At 27.2% G+C, this 22249-nt stretch overlaps 2 protein-coding genes and 2 pseudogenes across 7 annotated transcripts in view; 1 reads left to right on the forward strand and 3 right to left on the reverse strand.

The window, feature by feature from the left end:
- Positions 1–22249, reverse strand: part of LOC105429683 (uncharacterized) — a 225220-nt gene that overhangs the window by 14061 nt on the left and 188910 nt on the right. The gene's annotated exons all lie outside the window — the stretch shown is intronic.
- Positions 259–4227, reverse strand: LOC105429673 (uncharacterized). Of its 5 annotated transcripts, none has more exons than XM_089071872.1 (5): positions 2712–4171; positions 2149–2223; positions 1970–2045; positions 594–724; positions 259–461 (listed from the first exon to the last, which is right to left on the reverse strand). In XM_089071872.1, exons 2-5 carry the CDS (start codon positions 2184–2186, stop codon positions 404–406), a joined length of 303 nt encoding a protein of 100 aa, XP_088927998.1. In that variant the 5' UTR covers positions 2187–2223; positions 2712–4171; the 3' UTR covers positions 259–403. The 5 variants fall into 5 exon arrangements, 3 of the variants coding, with proteins under 3 accessions (XP_088927998.1, XP_088927997.1, XP_088927999.1); XM_089071871.1 differs by lacking the exon at positions 2712–4171 and adding an exon at positions 1695–1875 and having other exon boundaries at positions 2149–2211; XR_016138135.1 differs by lacking the exon at positions 259–461 and adding an exon at positions 1634–1875 and having other exon boundaries at positions 601–724; positions 2712–4226.
- LOC148937618 (uncharacterized) lies at positions 6698–9495 on the reverse strand (annotated as a pseudogene).
- Positions 11392–13842, forward strand: LOC148937619 (uncharacterized; annotated as a pseudogene).

The raw sequence follows: 22249 nt of genomic DNA on the forward strand, positions 1-22249 counted from the left end.
TATGACTAATATGAATATAGTATATATCTTAATTATAAAATATAATAATAACTCACAAAAATTGATATATTGAAGCACCGACATAGATAAATTGTCATTGGAGTAATGATAATCAGTACTATCAGTATAATGTATGTTAGAAGACAAATTAGTAAAAAATGAATTATTACTCTTCTGATTCTTATGTGAATGCTGCTGATCGGATGGAACAGAAAGATCTGTACCGGGATAATTGTATATAGAAGAAGTATTATGAGAATTATTATAACAGTTGTACTGAAAAGGAAGAGAAGAAACAAAAGGAAGTTCAGAATGAGGAACGGCTATGGGGTGGAGTTGTTGATAAGATGGGACATCGGCATACAAAGTAGCATGTTTTGTAGAAGATAGCTCATGGAGTTTTTTAGAATCTATTGATACTATGTTGAGACTCTTCAGCATTCGGTTTCGTTTCATGATTTCTGAAAATACAATAATATTAATCTATAAGTCTACAAACAATGATATATATATTTTAATTTATCATTTTAAATCATGGATAATCAATTTAGCTGTGTATATAGTATGAAAAGATGTAATACAGAAAATAATACCTTTTGTCATACAGGATGCAAAGATGAAATATTGTTTTCTGACTAACTGAACTATTATTGATATCTTTTACAGGCATTTTATCCACTGATATGTTACACTGAATCTCTTGTAAAGTTTTTCGATGGGTACTCTAAAACAACAAATTAATATAAGTTAAAAATAATATTTTTTACTTTTAAATTTGTTACATTGTGTAATTGAAACCTATAACAATAAGGTTTTGACAGTATGAAAACCTCGATGGTGTTTTATTTATATTGTTTTTCATCTTTACTGTCTCTTAGTCATGAAAATGTCAGAAAATCGAGGCTATAATTGTTGTCTTTTCTGTCTAGATATTTGTTCGTATTTTCTATTTATAGTATCTATGAATTGTGACTATGACAAGCCTGGGAAGTTGTGTGTGTAACCAAATCTATTTGAGACATAAAACAGACATAAAAAGAAGGAAAATGATAAATTACGCTGATAAAATAAATTACTTTCTTACAATAAAATCTACTAAACTAACACTAAATGATTTTTTATGTTAATCAATTTAACAAGATCAAAATAATAGAAAATATTATTTTACAGATGTATGTCTTAATGCAATTTACAATAATAGTAAGCCTAGTTATGATAATAAACTAGTATATTATATACAACTGTTATTCAAAAAATGCAATTAAATATAATAATAAGTAATAATAGTAAATAATTAATAATAAGTCTTTTAAAAACTACTAACATTTTTGCTCTAATACTTTCTATTAAATTTTAATACAATATAATAGAAATCATTATTAATATTCATTGTTATAATACAATTTTAAAAGCAAATATATAGTAATCTTAAATAAATTAGAATGAAATTGATACAAAGTTGATGATAAAGATAATCTCAGATAAATTGATATATTAAATTTATATGAAGCAATGAGAACAATTTATATTTTGTTTGTGTGCAATGTTAAAAGCATTAAGTTAAATTATGGAGAAAAAAAAATAATACAATATAGCGATTGAAGAACATGTTTTGAAGAATGCCTTTTTTTACCGTGGGAAGCATAAGCAGAAGCTTCTGAAAACTATGCTTTTTCAAACATTTTAATAATTACACGAATCATTGTTTTTGGATCAAGTAATGCATTATCAACTTCTCTCTTTCTATTCCCATTGACATTCTGGGCACAAGCTGCTCCAGCTTTTAAAATAATTCTGGATCGTGCAGCCTTCAATATATATATATATATATATATACCACCAGATCCTTTCTGGAGAGAATTCTTTAAAAAAACTCTTTAAAAAAAGATTATGTATAAATTATACATAAAGTCATATTAAAAATTGATAAAGCATGCGAAGTAAAATATATTATTTTAAATTGCTATACCTTAGCATGTTCAGATGGGATAGGTAGCAAATCGATATACATCGATTGAGGTAATGCATTATTGGAGGAAATTGTTCTGTAAAAAAGTCAGAATCAGAAGTATTAATACATAACATAAATATTGCAAAGTATTTTTTTTAAATATCAAAAATTGCAGCACATAAAAATTATTAACATACCTTGCTTTCAACCACCTCCAAGATATATAGTTAGTCATGTAGCAATACGGTCACGTATTAGTATAGAGTGGGTTTCTTAAAGCAGAAGAATCGTTGAAGAGTGAAATAAGGAATTAAATTATAATAAAATGTTAGAATGAAAGAAAGTGAAATAGAAATTCTACAATTTTATGCAATTAATACACATTCCATAACATACTGTATTTGGTAAAAAAGAGAAAACACTAAAGTTAACTCTATTTATTTATTGATAAAAGAAAGCATGGAAAGTGGGATATGATTACTTGATTTTATTTCCTGACATACTTTTGTTTAAAGTTAAATATAAAAAATAAAATCTATAATAAAAATACATATATTGAGATGAATGAATTTATAAGTTGATATCAAATTCTTTAATTGTGAAACACTAATTTATTTTGTAAAGAACAATTTTTATAAATATTATTTCAATCCAAATAAAATTACCACAAAAAAATATCAAAAAAGACTAAACATATTTATAATAATCTGATCTGGAATTTAGCAGTTCTTGTTAATAAAATATTGTTATAGAAACATACCACTGTTCCAAAATTACTAATCCATCAAGATTTGACGAAGAATGCTTATGTAACACTGTTTCTTCCTTTTTTTATTAACTTCTTCTTCTGAATCTTTATGACAATCATCTTTATGATCAATATTTATATCATTTTCCTCACTTGTAGTTTGATTTATATTTTCAACAGTAATACTGCTTTCGCTTATTGAATCAGCCTCATAATCCGATTTCTTCAAAATCAATTGTGAAGTTGTTTGAGAAAGAGACACTTTTCGTCTCGCTTCTGTTGCTTTTGAATTTTTAATAGAATAATTTCTTTTTTCATTATCTACATCTTTAAACTTGCTTTTAGAAAGATGAAAATTATCTAATTCGACTTGAACTTGATTATGACACTTAAGATTCTTTCTCGCATATTTCAACTCACTTTTTTTTATCTCGTGTAATTTGGGAGGCAAGTTGTATTTCTTCCCAATGGCAACAGCAACTTCATGCTCAGAAGCAACAGAGCCAAATGATTTTTTCAACTTAATTTTTCTTTTTTTGTCATTACTCTTGCCGTTCAATTTATCATCCATTTCTTTAAAAAATTAATCTTCAGCTTCTTCGAGAATCTTTTGATTATCTACCAGACAAACATCTATTTAGAGCAATGCAAAATAGCAATGTAACTTATAACTTTAGAGATTTCAAAAGTCTTTTAAATATCATCTTTAGATTATGCATATTGTGTGAGTACTTTATACTTCTGTATATAATAAAATTTCATGCTTTGTATTATGCTATATAAAAAAATATAGACAAAGATGTATAAAAATAAATATAGACATAGATGTATAAAATATGTATCAAATTCGTTAAAACTTACGATTTCCAAAATGCGAGCTGGAAATGCCTGTTTGCCAAACTTAATCTGAGACACACATCTAGCATGCCGATCCTCTTCATTTACATCGCTTATTTTCATTTTAATAGAGATATGCTGCTCTTTTATCCACCATACCATTTCATTTTATGCTCATTTATAAAAGAAATAGTTTTCTTCTTATCATAAAAACGATTGGCAAAAACAGATTGGCAGGATTTATAAAAGGCGCTTACACTAACGAGACTGACGAAAGACGCGAGACTCGAGTGGAAGGGATGCGCAGTCAGGGAAAAAGCATTGCATGCTTTCTTAGTGCGCATTTCCGCCATTTGATTCTCGTGTTTCTTATCGGTGTTGTCAGCAATTTGTAATCTCTGCCTTAATGTACGGATCTTTTCTTCTACAAATCCTGCCAATTCTAGTATTCTGCAATAGGTCTGCAGTTTTTAACTATCATATAGTTTTGATCCGAAGAAAATTAAACTATTTATACGGCTTTTCTTTTGTGCACACACACACACACACACACACACACACACACACACACACACACACGCGCGCGCGCGCGCGCGCGCGCAAGAAATAATTATATTTTTAGAAAGATAAGTCTGTGCCTAAACTATCACAGCCTTCCTGGATTGTCAATCTTGCCTTTCTTGCGGATATCACTAATCATTTAAATACATTAAATTACTCTTTACAAAGATAAATTAATTATTCATATATTTGATCAAATTAGATATTTTAAAATGAAACTTAATTTATGGATCAATCAATTTCAATCTCAACAGTTGCATTTTTCAAATTTATTATCTGTTGCCATGTATATTCAAGGGTGCGTTCGAAAACATCCCTTACTAGGTGTGAGTGAGGTGATTTAGGAATGCGTTGGCGGGGGTAATTGGGAACTCAGAGAACTATTGGTTTTTGAACGATTCCTGTGTGAAATGTCAAATTATCAAAATGGATAGTGCTGATGAATCACATCGAAAGCATTTGATTTTTTTATAGACTATAGTGATCAGCGATAAATTTTTGAAATATAATTTAAATGTAATAGATGATAGTGATACAGAGGAAATTGATACTATTTTCCTGACAAGATATCGACACAGATTGCGTGGGACACGAAAGAAGCCATTGCACATTATAAATTATGTAGACAGAACTGTTCCAGGTCTAACGGTAAAACAATTTCGTGAGCATTTTCGCATGATTCCTGATATATATGAGATTCTAGAAGGAAAATTAAATTTTTTACTAAACCATAAGAATCATTTGGGCAGACCTATCATTCTTGTTCGCAAACAGTCTGCATTGTGGCTTCTCGCTACTCCTAATTCTTACAGATAAAAATGCTCCATGAAAGTAAGACACTTTATTTTTTAATTTATTGTTGTCAGTAATGCTGTAGTGTACACTACAGGTCTATAGATGAGCGATTTGACATAGGAAAATCATCTGCAAGTGATTCTTTTATGAGAGTTGTTGAAGCCTTAATGATATTGCTGTTGACGTCATTGTCTGGCCCCGAGACCGGCGTATTGCTGTTCAAGAGAAGTTTCAGTATTGGAAAGTTACCATATGTAATAAGAGCTATAAATGGAACAAACATACTAATCAAAGCTCCAAAGGCATTTTGATGGAGAAAAAAGTGGAACAGAATAATAATTCCGTTTTAATTTTTCTCTGTAAAGTGTTTGTCATACAGAATCTGAAAAAGAAGAACAGATTTCCTTTTACTATTCCATTCTATTTCTATCTCTATTAGGGTACACCTTTAGAATAATATTTCTAGCTAAAGTCTGATTTTTCCAAAATCGGTTAATTTTAATCTTGTTGATAATACTTTTATTTTCTTTTTCAAAACTTATTTTAGAGATAAAGATATAGTTACTAACGATTACAATTATGTGACATTGGAATATTGGAACAACTTTAAGGTATGATTTCACTTAATATTTATCAGATGTAATGACTGACTATTAAATAGAGAATTCTTAAAGTCTGTCAAAAGTTTAAGAATTCTCTATCTAATAGCCAATCATTATCTGCCTGACATGTTATTAAATGTTAAGTTAAATCCCAACTTAATATATCTTATTTCTAGATAGACGCACACTTCCATGCTCTATAAGTAAAGACAAGGAATACGCAATAACATTACAAGCAGTGTGTGATGCAGAACTTCGATTCTTAGATTGCTTTGTTGGATTTGCTGGATCAGGGGAGATCGGCGTGTTTTTCGAAATTCAGATATATGGAAGGAAGTCAATGCAAACAGAGCATTCTTTTTTGTAGAGCAGGATTATATTATTGGAGACAAGGATTAAGCTTCATGTTTGTCATGGTTGATATCACCATTCATTAATTTAGGCCAACTTACACAAGTAAGATGTTTAAATTAGAGATGGATTGAATAGCATGTGCTTTATAATAGTTAAAAAATTATCTTTTTTTATCCCTTTCTTATATGTTCTAGACTCAGATAAAATTTAACACAGCATATGCCAGTATGAGACAAGTTATTGAAAGAGCATTTTTGTTGCTAAAAGGTAAATGGAGACGACTAAAATTCTTGGATATAAATCGTGATGACATGATTCCCTTTGTCATTCTGGCAAGTGTACTACACAATATTTGTCTTGATAATGGATTGGAAGATTATGAAGACTTTTTATTATCGAAGGACACGATGATGACAATGATGATGTTTATAATAATCATTTTAATAGGCAACCAGTAAACTTCCAAGACAATCCTGAGGGTATATTAAAACGACAATATCTTTCTATTGTCATTTGCTGATTCAGACTCTACATCAAAACACAGGGTTGCCTCGCTTTTTTATATCCCACAGAATCTATGCCGATATCTTGTCAGAAAAATAGAAAGCATTTCCTTGTCTGTATTACTATCACTTGTCTGTATTTTTGTTTATGTCTATATTAATGTGATAAATAAAGTTTTGATATTTATAAATAAAAGTTATTTATTAATTTTATTTGTATTGCATAATATTATTTTCAAATTTTACTACTTATAAGTAATAATTTATATTTGTAATATCACAGCCATTACAAAACTTATATTGCAAAATTATATTGCAAAAATATAATTCAATATCACAGATTCATTTTATAACGAGCTAAAAATATCAAAAATAAAAATCACTTTCAGTCAATAATAAAAACAAAAATAATGTACCATGAACTTCAAATTGCAACAAAATATTAGAAAATGCAAATTAGAAAATTATTAGAAAATTGCAACAAAATATTAGAAAAATAATTTTCTCTACGATAAAAACAAAATATTGATTTAAGAAATAAGTTAGCGCATAGAATTTAGCAATGAAAGCATTTGATATTGCAAAATTAAAATAAATACACACTGCACTGCAATATCAATATTCTGATTACATTTTGTTATTCAATATCAGTATTGAACATTTATGATTTATGTAAAAATTATGTAAAAATATAAATTATAAAAATATAAACAAATTTTCAGTACTAACAATGAATATAGACCTACTCAGATAAACTTGTATAATCGCACAAATATATGCATAAGGAAATTGATCTTTAGGCATATTTATGCAATTATGTAAATTTATTTGAATAGATTGTAACAAAATCTTTTTACTAACTTAAAAAAAAATATACAAAAATAGTACATTTAAAGATTAGACACTATAGTACTATGCGCTATATAAAGTAGAATTAACTTATAATTATAATTTTTCAAGGAGTTTTTTCATAAAATGTTCATATGTTTCTCGTGCTTTGTCCTGACATGCTAATAATTTTTGGTGTCTTCATTCTTTGGCTTCATCACGTTTCTTGTTTTCCTCGCTGATCATTTTTGTCCAAATTTTTAATTCACACGCGTTTCACACGCGTCTTTGATTTTTTTGATTTTTTTTCTTTTATCATCTTCTATATTATCAGTATCGCTGGTTGTATTATCAGTATTAGAAGATGCTGCTAGATGAGATCTCTTTTTCAGATTTAAAGCTAACAGGTTTTAGGCAAGGCTTTTCTCCCAATATCTCCTCCAATTCTTCAAAATATTTGCAGGTTTTCAGTTCCATTCCTGTCTGATTATTATGTACGTTTATACATTTTAGTTATATCTTTAAACTTATTTTCATAATTCTTAGCAGTATATTGCCAGTATTGTTGGCATTTTTCAGTTCCTCACTTATTTTTGTCCATATAACATCATTTCTAATGATACTACTTTCAAACAGCGATTGATGCTGCTTTCATTGAAATGAGTGTCTTTACAGCATTTTATCTTTCCAAAACACAGTAGTTTTTTTTCATCATATATTAGAGTCTCACTTGAAAGCATATTTGTATCATTTTCACAAGTTGATTTTTCGGATTTAGGGAATTCATCAAAACACTGCCAAATTTGCGGGACGTCTGATACTTCAATCATAGTTTTCTATAAAAACAATTAATAAAATACTAAGTCAATGCAAATATCGATATGAGAATAATACAAATTTGATTTCGGGTGAAATTCTAACATTTAATAAAAAGAAACTATCGAAAGATGAAAACGTTGTGAAAGATACTCAGTGGAAGCAATCTTTGTCAATCTTTGTTTGAAAGTATCTTGTTGAAAGTAAAAATAATCTATATTTAAAGATAATTGAGGATCTGAAAAAAGTTAACTATGGCAATATACTGCTAATTGTGAAAATAAATTTAAAGACATATCTAAAGTATATATATATATATATATATATAAGCGTATAAAGGACTATAATACTGTAACCTGTGTGAAGAGTTAGAATGCATACTTTGATAAAATTTTGTACAGAATACACAAATAAATACTTATCCATTTTATCCCATAAAAGTAAACACTCATTCAGCATAATTGCTTCATTTGTAATTTGGTCCCTAATAAGCAATAAGTGCCTCGACAAATTAATTTCTATATTAGACATCTTTTTTTTCCCGCTTTTACATTTATATCTGGGGGTTAATCATGTAACTTTATGTGAAATTTTTCACTTTTTATTTTTCACTTTTTACTTTTCATTTTTTACACCTTGACATTTTGAAACTTTTCACGTACAGCGATTATGTATGTATCTTGGATGCGTGGAAAGTAAAATCATGAAACATAGTTTCATAGGTTTTATAACTAATGAAAATTATTTTATACAGTATTATATACATCTTTTAATAATTTCTGCCTTTCCGCTACCAAGGTACATGAAAAAGTTCACATGAAAAATTTTACATTTTCATGTTTGAGAGAGTTACATGATTCCGCAAAATCGTATATGATCGTAAGTTCATGTGAAACTTTTCACTTTTCACGCCCTAGGGGAAAAGTTACATGATCGATTCCCTGAGATTCTTTTTCCTACTTTGATGAAGTAGGGAGAAACAGTCACTTTCGAAATGGTTTGAGTGTTTTTGAACGCAACGATCGAAAGCCCATCGAGAACTTTTGAAGTGTTTTCGAACGACTTTCGGAATGTAAGGTTTGAACACCTAAGACTTTTATCTCTTATCTCCCTAAATTCCTAAACCTAATGTAAAGTCTGGACACCTAAGACTTCTATCTCTTATCCCTAAACCTTTAGACCTATTTCAACTTTGTATTGTACTTTCAATTGTTTTCAAGCCCTAATAAGACAATACGAAAAGTTCGGAAGGATCAGTCATTATGCTGTCAGTGTGGCTCACAGCTCTAAGCTAAATATTTTCTTCATATTGCTTATCTTGGTGTGCATTCGAAAATACCATCCAAATGCCTTAATCTTCCCTGTAAGACATGCGATGTTTATGAGTTCAAAAAAAGATAGAATTTTTATTTTATTTATGTCTTACAATAATTTTACAATAGTTCTTAGAATAGAAGTTCTCTAAGATAGCATATTCAATATTATACTCTAAGAACTATTGTAAAATTATTGTAAGACATAAGTAAAATAAAAATTATCTTTTTTTGAACTCATAAATATCGCATGTCTTCTAAGGAAGATTAAGGCATTCGGGTATTTTCGAACACACACCAAGATAAGCAATAAGAAGAATATATAAATTCACTTCAATTATTACATAATGAATTCGATTGTCAGTTTAGGGAAATGCATGTTTTAGAAGAAGACTTACTTATTTTTATGATACCTTTTACTGTTGATATTAATATTGTTCCCGCAGATATACAATTAGAATTAATAGATTTAAAATATGACACTATTCTTAAAAATCGTTTTTATACAATGACTGACATCGTACAATTTTATTCATATATATCTCAAGAACGTTTTCCTCAACTACATGCTCGTGCTGCAAAAATAATAAGTATGTTCGATTCTACATATTCATATGAACAATTATTTTCTATTATGAAATTAAATAAATCGCGATTACGCGAACAATTAAAAGATTCACATTTGAATGCAATAATTCGTTTAAATTGTGCCAAAACGATAACATCTGATATATCGTATATAATATCGGAAAACTATGAATCAAATACTATAATTAAATGTTATAAGAGTTGTTTATTTAATATTATTGTAAGAATTGTTTATTTAAAATATAGATAGTTATTAATTTATGCTAATTTTGGGTCTGAATTTGTGCAACACAATATTTTTTTACTTCTTGAACAGCACGTTCAATAGATGTTCCTGCTATCCCCTCTCCTCACTTTATTGCACCTAGCCGCCTAATGCTAGCCGTAGCGCTCAACTGTTGCTCGCAGGCATTGGGCCCGCAGTGCCCATGCATTTGCCGATCCCTGATCTATATGACAAATAGCGATTATCTGTGCCAATGGTCACTTTCGAAGTGATTTCATCACCACTTTAGCAAAAAGCGTAAATAAGAGGATTAGAAAACAACGTAATACTATTAGAATGGGAACAATGTCGCAGAGATGAAGCACAAAGGATGAGAAGAAAAGATATGATGAGGATCTAACGGATATAAGGGATTGAAATAATGACAGCGAACAATTTTACAGAGCGTGATCTATATTACGACGTCGAAATAAACAAATAAAATTAATTTTTTTACTGGAAAGAAATAAAAATAATTTTCTATAATTTTAATTAATTAACTTTATTAAATTTATACTTGTATACTTGTATATACCCTGATAGCAAAACCTGCAAAAACAGATTTTGAGCAAAGCTTGCTACCAATATTTGATGGCAAAAAAGCAACAAATTGCACACAGAGTCTGTAATATCTGACATTGGGAGCAAACTGCCCTAAAAAATAGAACAAAGTCTGCTGATATGCTATGCTGGTTATACATTTGCAATCAATATTTGATCGAATTTGTTACCAATTTGTTAGCAAATTACATTTTGTTTGCTGGATATACTTGTATACAAATTTGTATTTGTATATTATTATGTGTCTATATATAATGTATATAGAAAACAACGTAACGTTGCCAACGTAAATTTGCCAAATGCGTACTGGTCACCTAAATCATCTCATCAATATTTTATATTATTACTTAATGTAAGTAATATTTAGTAACAAAAACATGAAATAAATGAGAAATGAGTAATATAGACAAAATAAAAATTTAACAGGTTACAGTCTTGTTTTATGAGAGCTAATAACATTTTAAAAAGTCAAGAACAACCGATGTTAATTTTTGATCAATTTATTATATATAGCTAATAAATAAAATAATCATATAATTTTATTTCGAATTTTTATATTTTCACAAAAAAAGATTTATTGTAAAATATTTTACATTAATTATACATATTTGCAATAATTATAAATATTAAATCGATATCTTTATCTGTATATCATTGTACACACGAATTATGATGAAATATGGTTCACGTCTAACATGGACGTGGACATTTTTGTCAAACAACTGCCATGACAAATGGAAGGTGTATCTTTTCGGAACAATCCAAAGTAAAAACAAAAATATTAAAGACTTATTAAATGAAAATATTTTTCAGAATCTATAAAAAAATATTTAGATAAAAAGTGCAATATAATATTAGTAGCTATTAACTCTGCAAAAACGAGCATCTTGTACAATGTAGAGTAAAAAATGAATGACATAAAAAAATGTATTGATAACTATTCGTATGATGGAAATGCTGCATGATAATATTAATAACATTAAAGATGAATTAGGAATAATATTCCCTATCAAAACGATGCAAGACTTTTTATTGTTTGAGGAGGCTATCACTGCATCACAAGAGAAGAAGAAAGCTTTGGCAAGTAAAAACATTAAAGTAACATTACTTTATACGTGCTAAATGACTTATTTGTATTTATAGATAAAGCTTTACCATATTTTACTATATAGAGAATTTTACTATATAGAAAGACATGCATCAAAAAGAGTGTGAAAAAAATAATAATGTCAACTCTTTCAAAATCGGTAGAAATAGAATATTCCACTTTTGGAAGATTCACGATATTGGAAAACAAGATTTCAATAATACTTCTTCGTGTTTAAATGGTTAGTATTGTTAATGAAAAATTAATAAAATTATCGTAAGAATTTTTATAAAAATATGTTTTATAAATGTATTGTTAGAAAAGTTTGAACGGGACGAAGAATACAAACAAATATCTACTATTATGAGTCGTTGGCTCTCTGGATTTGGAGCTATTGATCATGAAGGAAAGAAAAAGAGACAGAAGTGAGAGTGATGAAAAAACACACCTACTAAGTACTATTGCAGGGCACTTGCCAGTCTACTTCATTTTTTCTTTATATATTAGTTTGCTATTATTTTTGTTATTTTGATTTTTTCTCCTATATTTGTATGTTATACATAATGTAAGATACAAATATAAGAAAAAAAATTATATACTATTTCAATATTATATAATTAACAATTAAAATTATCTTGTCATAGAAACTTCATGTGAATTAATGTGAATTTTTAAGTTATGATTGTATATATCTTATACGCACTTGTTGGTCATACTTATTGGATTCCATTAGAATATACATATGTATTAGATCGCTATTATAATTTTAAATAACAAATTTTATATAATTATAAATAATGATGAGTTATTAATATATTACACACGAATGATAAATAATAATAACCCAGCGATGACATAATATCAATAGATAATAATTAAATCTAAATTGCACTATTACTAAAATATTTAATATCATTAACATTTAAACATTATCTTTTAGATATTTTTATTTCATGGATAATTGAACACATATTTATTTTTATGTATATAATATTTTATTGTATTAATAATCTGTCATATACATGTATGCAAATAGATGTTTATTAAATTATTCATCAAATGATGCTGTATAATTAAAATTAGTGTTAAAATGTTTCTTATTGCACAATGTTTTTGTAATAGCGTAAGTTTAATTTATTTATCATTTATGTTGATATCATGCACCATCGCTGAGTCATTATTTATCCTGATTATTGCACCGTAATCCTGTATTGCGCCAGTACTGTTTATCAAAGTTTGGCCCAGCTATTAACCGATGCTGAGACTAATGCTGAGCCGCTGGTATTGCCAATACTGCGCCGGTATTGGAAATCTAGCAACTTATACTGGCTCAGTACTGAGTCGATTGTATTACCTATACACAGTAATAATGGCTGGGCCAGTATCATCTGTCAGTATTGGGCCCAAGTTATCATCCGACACTTTGCCAATACTTCGCCAGTAGTTTTCCAGTACTGCGCCAATATTGAACTGTGACAAGTAGTGGGCGCAGCAGTGGGTCGATTGTAAAATCCTATACGAGTAGTCCATATTAGTGCATTTAATTGAATTCGTTATATTTTTGATAACTCAAGATTTTACACGAACTTCGATAGCATATTTGTGTTCACGGACATTTATAAGCGCAAAATTAGCGATAAATAATGAGCGTTATCCCATGCATGTATTTACATATATACCGACTTAAACACTGATGTTTAAATAACCAATAGGATATAAAAATTAATTTTAATAATTTTTACTTTTAATTTTAATAAAAAAATACATTGAAGATGACCTAATATAAATTCGAAATGTTTTTATCATTAATTAATTAATTAATTACATGACATTGATATCTTGTTTGATTTTAATTTTACCTTTTTTAATTTACGATAAAATTTCTTAAAAATAATTATTTTATTTAAGGAATATTTACATTATCTGAAGGAATATCTGCATTATAAAAGAGATACAAATTTATGAATCTTTAAAAATAATTATTTAAAAAAAATGTTTCAAAAATTATTCAAGCTATAAAAAAATTTTATAATAAAATTACTTCTATTTGTCCATTTAAATAATATTTTTAAAAAATAATTTCAAAAAAATTTTGAAAATTTTTAAAAACAATTATTTTTTAAAATATATGAATAAGTCGATATAATTTTAATATAAAATTTTTATGTAAACTGTTTTTATATCTTTTATATCTTTTTATATCTATGAATAGTTTTTGAGATATAACAAAAAGAACTAAAAAACACTTTATTTATAAAAAATACATTCACTCTCTAAATAGTCTTTCTCTTTAAATAGTCTTCTCTAACCTCGCTAATACTAATTAATATTTTTTAACTTTATTTATTTATGTCTATACACATTATGTATATAAAGTTCATTCAAATAAGTTTCATTAAAATCAGGAATTGATACTTTGCAAAGTTCTCCTCGTAAGTACTGCAGTTACTCGAGTTTCACTTTGTCATATCTATCTTTAACTTATACTCGTTAAATCGATTTTCCTCGTTTAAAAGCTTATTAAATCTACAGATATTTATAGTAATATTTATTTGTCTCAATTATGTTGCAATTATTGAATATCAGTATACATAACATTAAAGTATAATGATAACTTTAGTTTTAGACATAATACAATTATAGGCATTATACATTCTGATTGTTTCATTTATTCCATTTCAAGCGCATTTTGGTCAATATCATTGCGACTTCAACCGTATGAGAGAATTATTTATGTTTTAAATGTCTCATTCAACGTCGTATGATATATTTTGAGTTAATTTCCTTTGAGTTAATTCGTTTGTTAAATTAACAATATGTTTATATTGATTTGTGATTCTATTTACATTCGTGACACATTTATGATAGCACGATTACGATAGCGATTCTTCAAAAATACAGCGTTCGCTTGTCGATCAATAAAATTAAGATTCATATTTATATCTCATTTTTATCGCATTTTTAAGCACTACATTTAAAATACGCATTTCATATGTAATTTATTTTATATAATAAAATCTCGAAAATAAATGAACATATTTATTGACATATATTTGTTTAAAAGGGAGATATATATGAATACGAACTTTCATGTATTTATAAAATCACATAATTGAACTTAATCATTTCTTTTTAATTTCTTCTCTTTATATATGCAACTTTTTGCGCTACGATAATAAGTAAAAAACAATAATTGGGAAAAGTAAATGTGAGAAAATATAGAACCACTTGCAAATAGTAAACTAATTGCTATTGCAAATAGTAAACTAAAACTTTGTAATTGGGCTAACAGGCAATGGGAAGAGGAAATAGGTGATTGGAATATGCGATATCAGATCAAGTACAGAAGTATAGAAGTACAAGGGAATGGACAAGGACGGATAGAATATGGAAAAGAAAGGATTGGTTGGAGAATTTAAAACGGGAAGAGATGATATTCTAAATATAAAAAAAGTAAGAAAAAGAGAGTAGGAGATTATAAATGATAAAGTTATACCAATGTTTAATGACAAAAAGGATAGAGTAAAGATGTCCCTTGAGTCCTCATTTAATGCTTTGTTGTTGAATTTAGAAGAAAAAATGTGAAAAAATAAAAATAAGAGAGAAAAATATTTTTTATTATTCATTGATAATGTAATATTAATTAAGCATAAGGAAAGAATGAAAAGTATACTGCTGAGAGAGAATTATTTGGACAGGAAGAGATTGATATTACCCATGATTAAATCAAATTTTATGAAAGAGAAGGAAGATTGAAGAAAATAAGTTGATGATAAAATAAAACAAGTTAGAAATAAAAGTATATAAATGTTTAAGATACAAGTTTTGCAGAAAAATGGAGAATGAGAGGTGCATTACTTGCATTTAAAAAGATAAAGAAGAGGAAAAATGCAAAAGAAGAAATAAATATTTAAAATAATTAATAATTAAAATAATATCACACTAGTGAGACATCTGAAGACATAGAAATTGTGCAATAAACTTTATAATGGTGAATATTGGTAATGCGAATCGTGATATGATAAATGAAAATGGAAATGAATAAATAGTGTGCGCGTGTCTGTTAGATCACTTCTAAAAAAGTTAAATCGATATTTTTATCTCGAAGTTTATCTCGAAGATATTGTTATCTTTTCTATGATATTGACTGATTCTTTTGCTGCACATACTTCGACTCGGAATCATTTTGATATTTGTGTACATTGTATATATAAAAAAATTAAACGTGTAATGATATTGTATTAATTAATATTTCTTTTGTTTAAAAATATATATAACGTACGACATGCATCTTTAATATATAGGGTGTATAAAAAGTACCGAGACGGCAAAATATCTTGAGAACTAAAACATTTTAAAAAGTGTTTCAGATAAAAATTATAAGCTTTCAGAAGATCTATTTATTATCGCTATGAGTTTTGCCTCGGATGGCGTCGCCAAAGTCAAAACAAGATTACCTTAAATTTTTTAAATAAAACTCTCTATTTTTTATTGTATATTTTTGTAGCTGATCTCGAAAACTCCACAAAACACTATAATAAAGTATTTTTTTAGCAAGTATTTTCTGAGTTATGAAGTTTGATATGCAATTTGACATAAAATATGAAATATCTCGTAAACTATTCATTTTTTGGCAACTATATCTTAATATTATTAAATTTTATGCACAGAATGAGATAAATCAATTAGTGTAAAGAAAATACATAGTTGCTGTTTAAAAAAAATGATTTGCAATATGCAATAACGTATCTTTTTTATAAAACAATTATGTATTTTATTCTACCTATAGAATGATTGATAGACGTCTATGGCTAACAAACTTGTGTCCATAAGAATTATGTCACATTAATATCTAATGAGTTATTTTAAGGAAATGAAATGTATTCTTTTTTATATTATTATTTTATATTTTTTATATCTTTTTTATATTATTATTTATATTTTTATATTATTACTTTTTTATATCATTAATATATTATTTTTAAATGCAATATGAATTAATCTGCAACTTTTTCATAATTTTTCATTGTAAAAATTAGAAAAATATATGATAGAATGAAAAATATATGAAAATATATTAGAAAAATATAAAATTAGAAAAATAAATTAGAAAAATATATAATACATTCTTAAATAAAAAGCTCATATCAGATAACTACTTTTTCAAAAGTCCTCCAATTGTTTACGCTATTAAACTGAACCAAAAATTGCCGCAAGAAAACACTTCCATCATGCGTGTCGAGCATTACTTTATAACCAAAACTACCCGCATGAATATTAAAATTTGTAATGAGATTAAACTGGCCTGATAGTTTCTTCTCTCTTTACTACATCGTTTGTCATTTCGTTATGTCATCCATCCCGAACAAGTCCCCAAAGTATTGCATATATTTGTTATAGTTTTTTGAAGGTAATACTAACGCTTGCAATTCTGTCACACTCGCGCAGCTCTCTTGGGAATAAGAAAACACAAACTTTATTATAACTGTTAAGAAACACAAAAACACAAATCTCTCTTATTATAATACAGAAAAATGTAAAACATATGCCAGATAGTAAAATAATTTTTTGCGCTCGTTGATAGCTGCAGCGCAACTTCGTTGTTTATTAATTTCTTCTTCATGACAGCCCGTTGTTAGGAAGGAATAATCGTTATTTCATTGAATTATCGATTCATTTAGTCAAATTGATATATACAGAAAAAGGTGAATGAACACAAGTCCAGGATATAAAAATATGCCCTGTAAAGGTTTTTCATATAAGCACATATATAAATATATAAATATATAAATATATAAATATATAAATATATAAATATATAAATATATAAATATATAAACATATAAATATATAAATATATATATAAACGTAAATAAATATAATTATATGATAATTATATATAAAAAAATGTCCATATATGTTCGCATTAAAAATTTTTTACTATATGAACAATGATAATTTGTCATTTAATGCCAGTATTAGTGATGTTATCAGCAAAGCAATAATAAAAAGCAATAATAAATTCTAATTTTGCATCAATATATGATCAATGAACAATAAATACAATTCCAAAATTAAAACAATAAAAAAGTTAAAAAATAATTTTTACAAAGAAGAAAATAATATAATAATATAATAATATAATAATCGAAAAACAAAAAATAAAAAGAAGAATGTGCAGCATAAAATAACCTCTTCATAAACTTGACAAAATTGCAAAAAGATTTTTCTCGACGTATTGAAAAGATGTTTGAAGTATGCACTAGAAATAAGTTTATTTTATATATTTTGTATTTTTTATGATTTGTTCAATCCTATTTCTCTGTTCTATTTCTTTTTATTCTTTTTATTGTTCCATTATATTAATACATTTGTTCCATATATGGCATTTATCAATTTTTTACAAAAAATATCATACATAATAACTTATATACAAAATACAAAAAATATTGTGAAATTTCTGAATATCTTGAAAAACGCATTTTTAAAAAATGTTTCAGACAATGATGTAATGCATATATTAAATTAGGGGTAATTCGCTGTAACACGCTGTGATATATTGGCATATATGTGCGTACATGCGCGTGCAAAGTTTAAATTTGATATATACTCTTCATTTCTTCTAATCAACCTAGTGATCTACTCCAGTTCAATTTTTGCAAGAGCAGTAAAGGTACAGCATGAAATAACAGTAAACAGTAATGATGGATTAAACAATTATTTTTTAATAATAGTTATATCATTTATCTTTACTCATACGTAATCGTTTAATAATTATTTTATAATAATTATTTAAATTTTATAAAATTAATAGATATCCGTGATAACAAACTAATCTTTGTCATCTTGTCATCAGTTTAATGAAAACTGATATTAAGATGACAACAAATAATGTCCACTTGTTATTTGAAATCTGATTCTAATCACAATCAAAGCAAAATTGTAAAAATTTTAAATATTAGGTCTATACAAAATTTGTACAATTTTTAATAAGTATTGTTATATAACACAAAAAACATATTGATAATATCTAAATATATGTGTTGGCTAAATAATACAAATATAAATTTAATAATGTAACTGTTGCTCCGAATTGTGAACGAACTCGACATGTATTACAAATCGATATACTTGCGAGCGAGATAACAAATGAGAGACCACGACGTGTCATTTGTTTATTAGGTAGGGTAATATTTGATATTGTATAAATAGACAAGCGTGCGAAAAGACGAGGAAGTCGAGATTGAGTAAGCGAACTGAGCAAATTGTAATAATACGCAAATAAAGACTTTAGTTGGAGAAAACGATTCGAATATCTAATACAAGCCCGTACAATATGAATATAATAAAATTGCAAAAGTTAATAAAAACTAAAGATTGTTTTATTAATAATTAAATAATCAAATCGTAACTCAAGCCAAACTTTTAAATTAACTCAATAATAAAATTGGAAAAATTTCTCTTTAATTATATATATAATATTTTTATTAATAAAAAATAAAGAAATGTAACATAATTCCTAGAAAATAAAAGATCAGTTTTAGTTAAAAAAGAGCAGGCCTTGCATTATTGTATTAATAATTAACAAATGTATAAATTGTTTGAAATCGTTAATTTACTATATAATGAAGTTTCTGTTTTTTAAGTCTTTAAACATCTTGCAGCCAATCAATACTTTCAAAAGATATATCCTACTGTAAGCAGCGAGCCGATTCTGTCGCTTTTTTTCTTTGGTCTCGCCGACACTCGCGAGCCGACGTCGCTTTGGAGACTTCCGCCGGTGGCGGCAACTTTTATTTAATTTTTCGTTTCATTGTTATTGCTAGCCGTCACTGTGATCAGAATCTTTTGATTTATCGATTTTTGGTTATTTAGCAACCGATTCCGTCCGATACGGCTACCGGAATAAAAAGATCGGCATGGATGAGTTTAATTCGAGTCAAGTCACCGAGCGCATTAGAGCTCCGCATTTTGTTGCCTATCACGAGTGCGTAAAATTATTTCGACATTCCCTTAAAAATTCAGAAATGGGATTCCCAATACTGAGACCGCGACTTTAAGAAAGCGGTGTGAAAAGAAGCTGCTTAGGTTTCGCAACTTTTTATCGTTTATGAATATTTACAGAAGTTACGCGAAGTGTTGAAGAGTGCGTAAGTTGTGTGTAAAGTGTTGAGTTACGCGTTAGGCTGAGTGTCTTATGAATCAAGTGGGCTTAGTTAGTGAAATTTGAATTCTGTTGCAAATAAGAAGCTATTATGACAAATGCGCTTACGGTGGCAGAACTTAAAGAAAAGCTAAAAAGTCGAAACCTGCCGATTGCCGAGTCGAAAAACGAACTGCTCAAATAATTATTAGATGCAGGATTTTCACAAGACCTAATAATGTCCGAAAATGAATCGGCTGCAACCCGATGAATCCCGTCGAGAGGAGACATCTCAACCGCCTCAACACTTTCAGAGGTTCCTCCAAAACCTTTCCTAAGCGAAAGGTAGATGAGCAGTGGCAGAAGTCTCATGGTATACCCTGTATATCCAATTTGAAATGATAATAACATTTAAAGCAAGATTTAAAAGGCTTATTATAAAGTTTGCATTTGTAACATAATTAAAAAAAAAATAAGATCGTAAATCCGCGTACATTCTTTTAATATTTGATAATTTAAAAATTACAAGTTATAATTATTGCTTCGTTATATAAATAAAGTATTTATTCACTGACAATATTCAATAAATTCTTCGTGAGTGTGAAGTAACAATATTAAAGTAGATGTAATATTTATATGAATGCGATTAATTACTTATTATTTATAAATATGAAATATATGATAAATATGAAAAAATAGATTATTTGTGAGGAGTTCAAGTCATATCACTCATTGAGCAGCGCGCTGAAAATGGCCTAAAACGCTTTCAGAAATATTTAATAACTTCATTATTTTTTCTCAAATAAAATTAAAACTCTAAATATGTACTCTTCGGGAATAAAACTTTCAAATAAAATTTTAAAAAATCAATTTTTTTTAACTCATCATCTTGGTACCCTATATATAATATATAATATATAATATATGTATATAAAACTGTGTGGGTTAATTATAATTTCCCACTCAACAATGTAACTGTTATTACAAAAAAATTTGGCTATTATTATTAAATAAGAGCTCTTGTTGTAAAAGATCTTATAGGTATCCATATTTACGACAAAATTTGGAATTCTTTTTTTTTGTGTATATTTTATATATTAATATATGATATAATAACGTTTTTATTAAAATGTACATTAAAATTGATACATTAAAATATATCACTTCTTATTATAGATTAGCCTTTGACTTTGCAATCCGACACGCACAAGCATTGTCTTTCGGAAATCACTAATAAATAAGTGAATGATATAATTGTTGATCAATCAGTGAAATTGTTGACCAAAGTGAACCTCCTTATTCTCACTAATTTCACAGTGGATTCGACTCTGTTTCACTGATTTATTAATGATGCAAAGAATCACTGATTCAATCAGTGACTTTTCCACTGATTCAAATTTAAAGAGTATTAATTTTTTCTCGTTAAACATGTAATAAGGTGTAACATATAGGTTTTAAAACTTCGAAATAAAAGTTTCAACATTTATATAAATCAGAACTGAAAAGATAATTAAAAATCCTTTCAGCGATTCACATTCACCGATAATTTTTTTCTAATATATCAAGCTTGTGTACAACATTTATTCGTGTACAAAGCCGAATTTATATATTTATTCGTGTTCAGAACCGAAAGGATATAATTAAAAATCAATATTCATTTAGTAACTCTGATATATTCTCCTAATATACTCTCCCCTAATATACTCTCCCCTCGAACTTGTATACATACTCAACAGGCATTTTACATATTTGCACGTGCCGACGAAGAGAGGCGTATCAGCGAGAGATATTGCTACTTCACAAAGATTAATTATCTGAAACTGAAAATTGCGTATATGATCTGTCTTGCAGTAATCGTCTAAACGGGTAATCATCTCTTACCTATATTTTCATATTGAAGAATAAAATTTTAAAGCTAATGGATAAAAAATTTTTAATGTAAAATTATTTGGAAGTATATTGTTACATAATATATACAAATAATAAATAATAAGAGAAAATAATTTTCATTATTGTTTCATTATTGTTAGATCATAAGTTGTTTGTATAAAAAACATAACTTTTTTGTAATATTCATCTTAAACAAGTGTGTTTGCGATTAGTTTATATAATATTTTATATTAAATTATATAAAATTAATTAAATTATATAAAATTATATTAAATTATATAAAATATTATATAAACTAATCGCAAACACACTTGTTTAAGATGAATATTACAAAAAAGTTATGCTTTTTATACAAACAACTTATGATCTAACAATAATGAAACAATAATGAAAATTATTTTCTCTTA

This window comes from Pogonomyrmex barbatus, unplaced genomic scaffold (genome assembly GCF_055798465.1).
Source record: "Pogonomyrmex barbatus isolate J1 unplaced genomic scaffold, ASM5579846v1 scaffold12, whole genome shotgun sequence".
NCBI classification, from domain to species: Eukaryota; Metazoa; Arthropoda; class Insecta; order Hymenoptera; family Formicidae; genus Pogonomyrmex; species Pogonomyrmex barbatus.

Bases quoted from the DNA above. Each gene is read 5' to 3' on its own strand.
- LOC105429673 (XM_089071871.1), bottom strand. From the start codon at position 2,028: ATGCATTACCTCAATCGATGTATATCGATTTGCTACCTATCCCATCTG. The intron at 1,876-1,969 runs GTATAGCAATTT...CTTTTTTTAAAG, and splicing joins TCCCATCTGAACATGCTAAG to AGTTTTTTTAAAGAATTCTC. The intron at 462-593 runs GTATTATTTTCT...TTGTATTTTCAG, and splicing joins TGCATCCTGTATGACAAAAG to AAATCATGAAACGAAACCGA.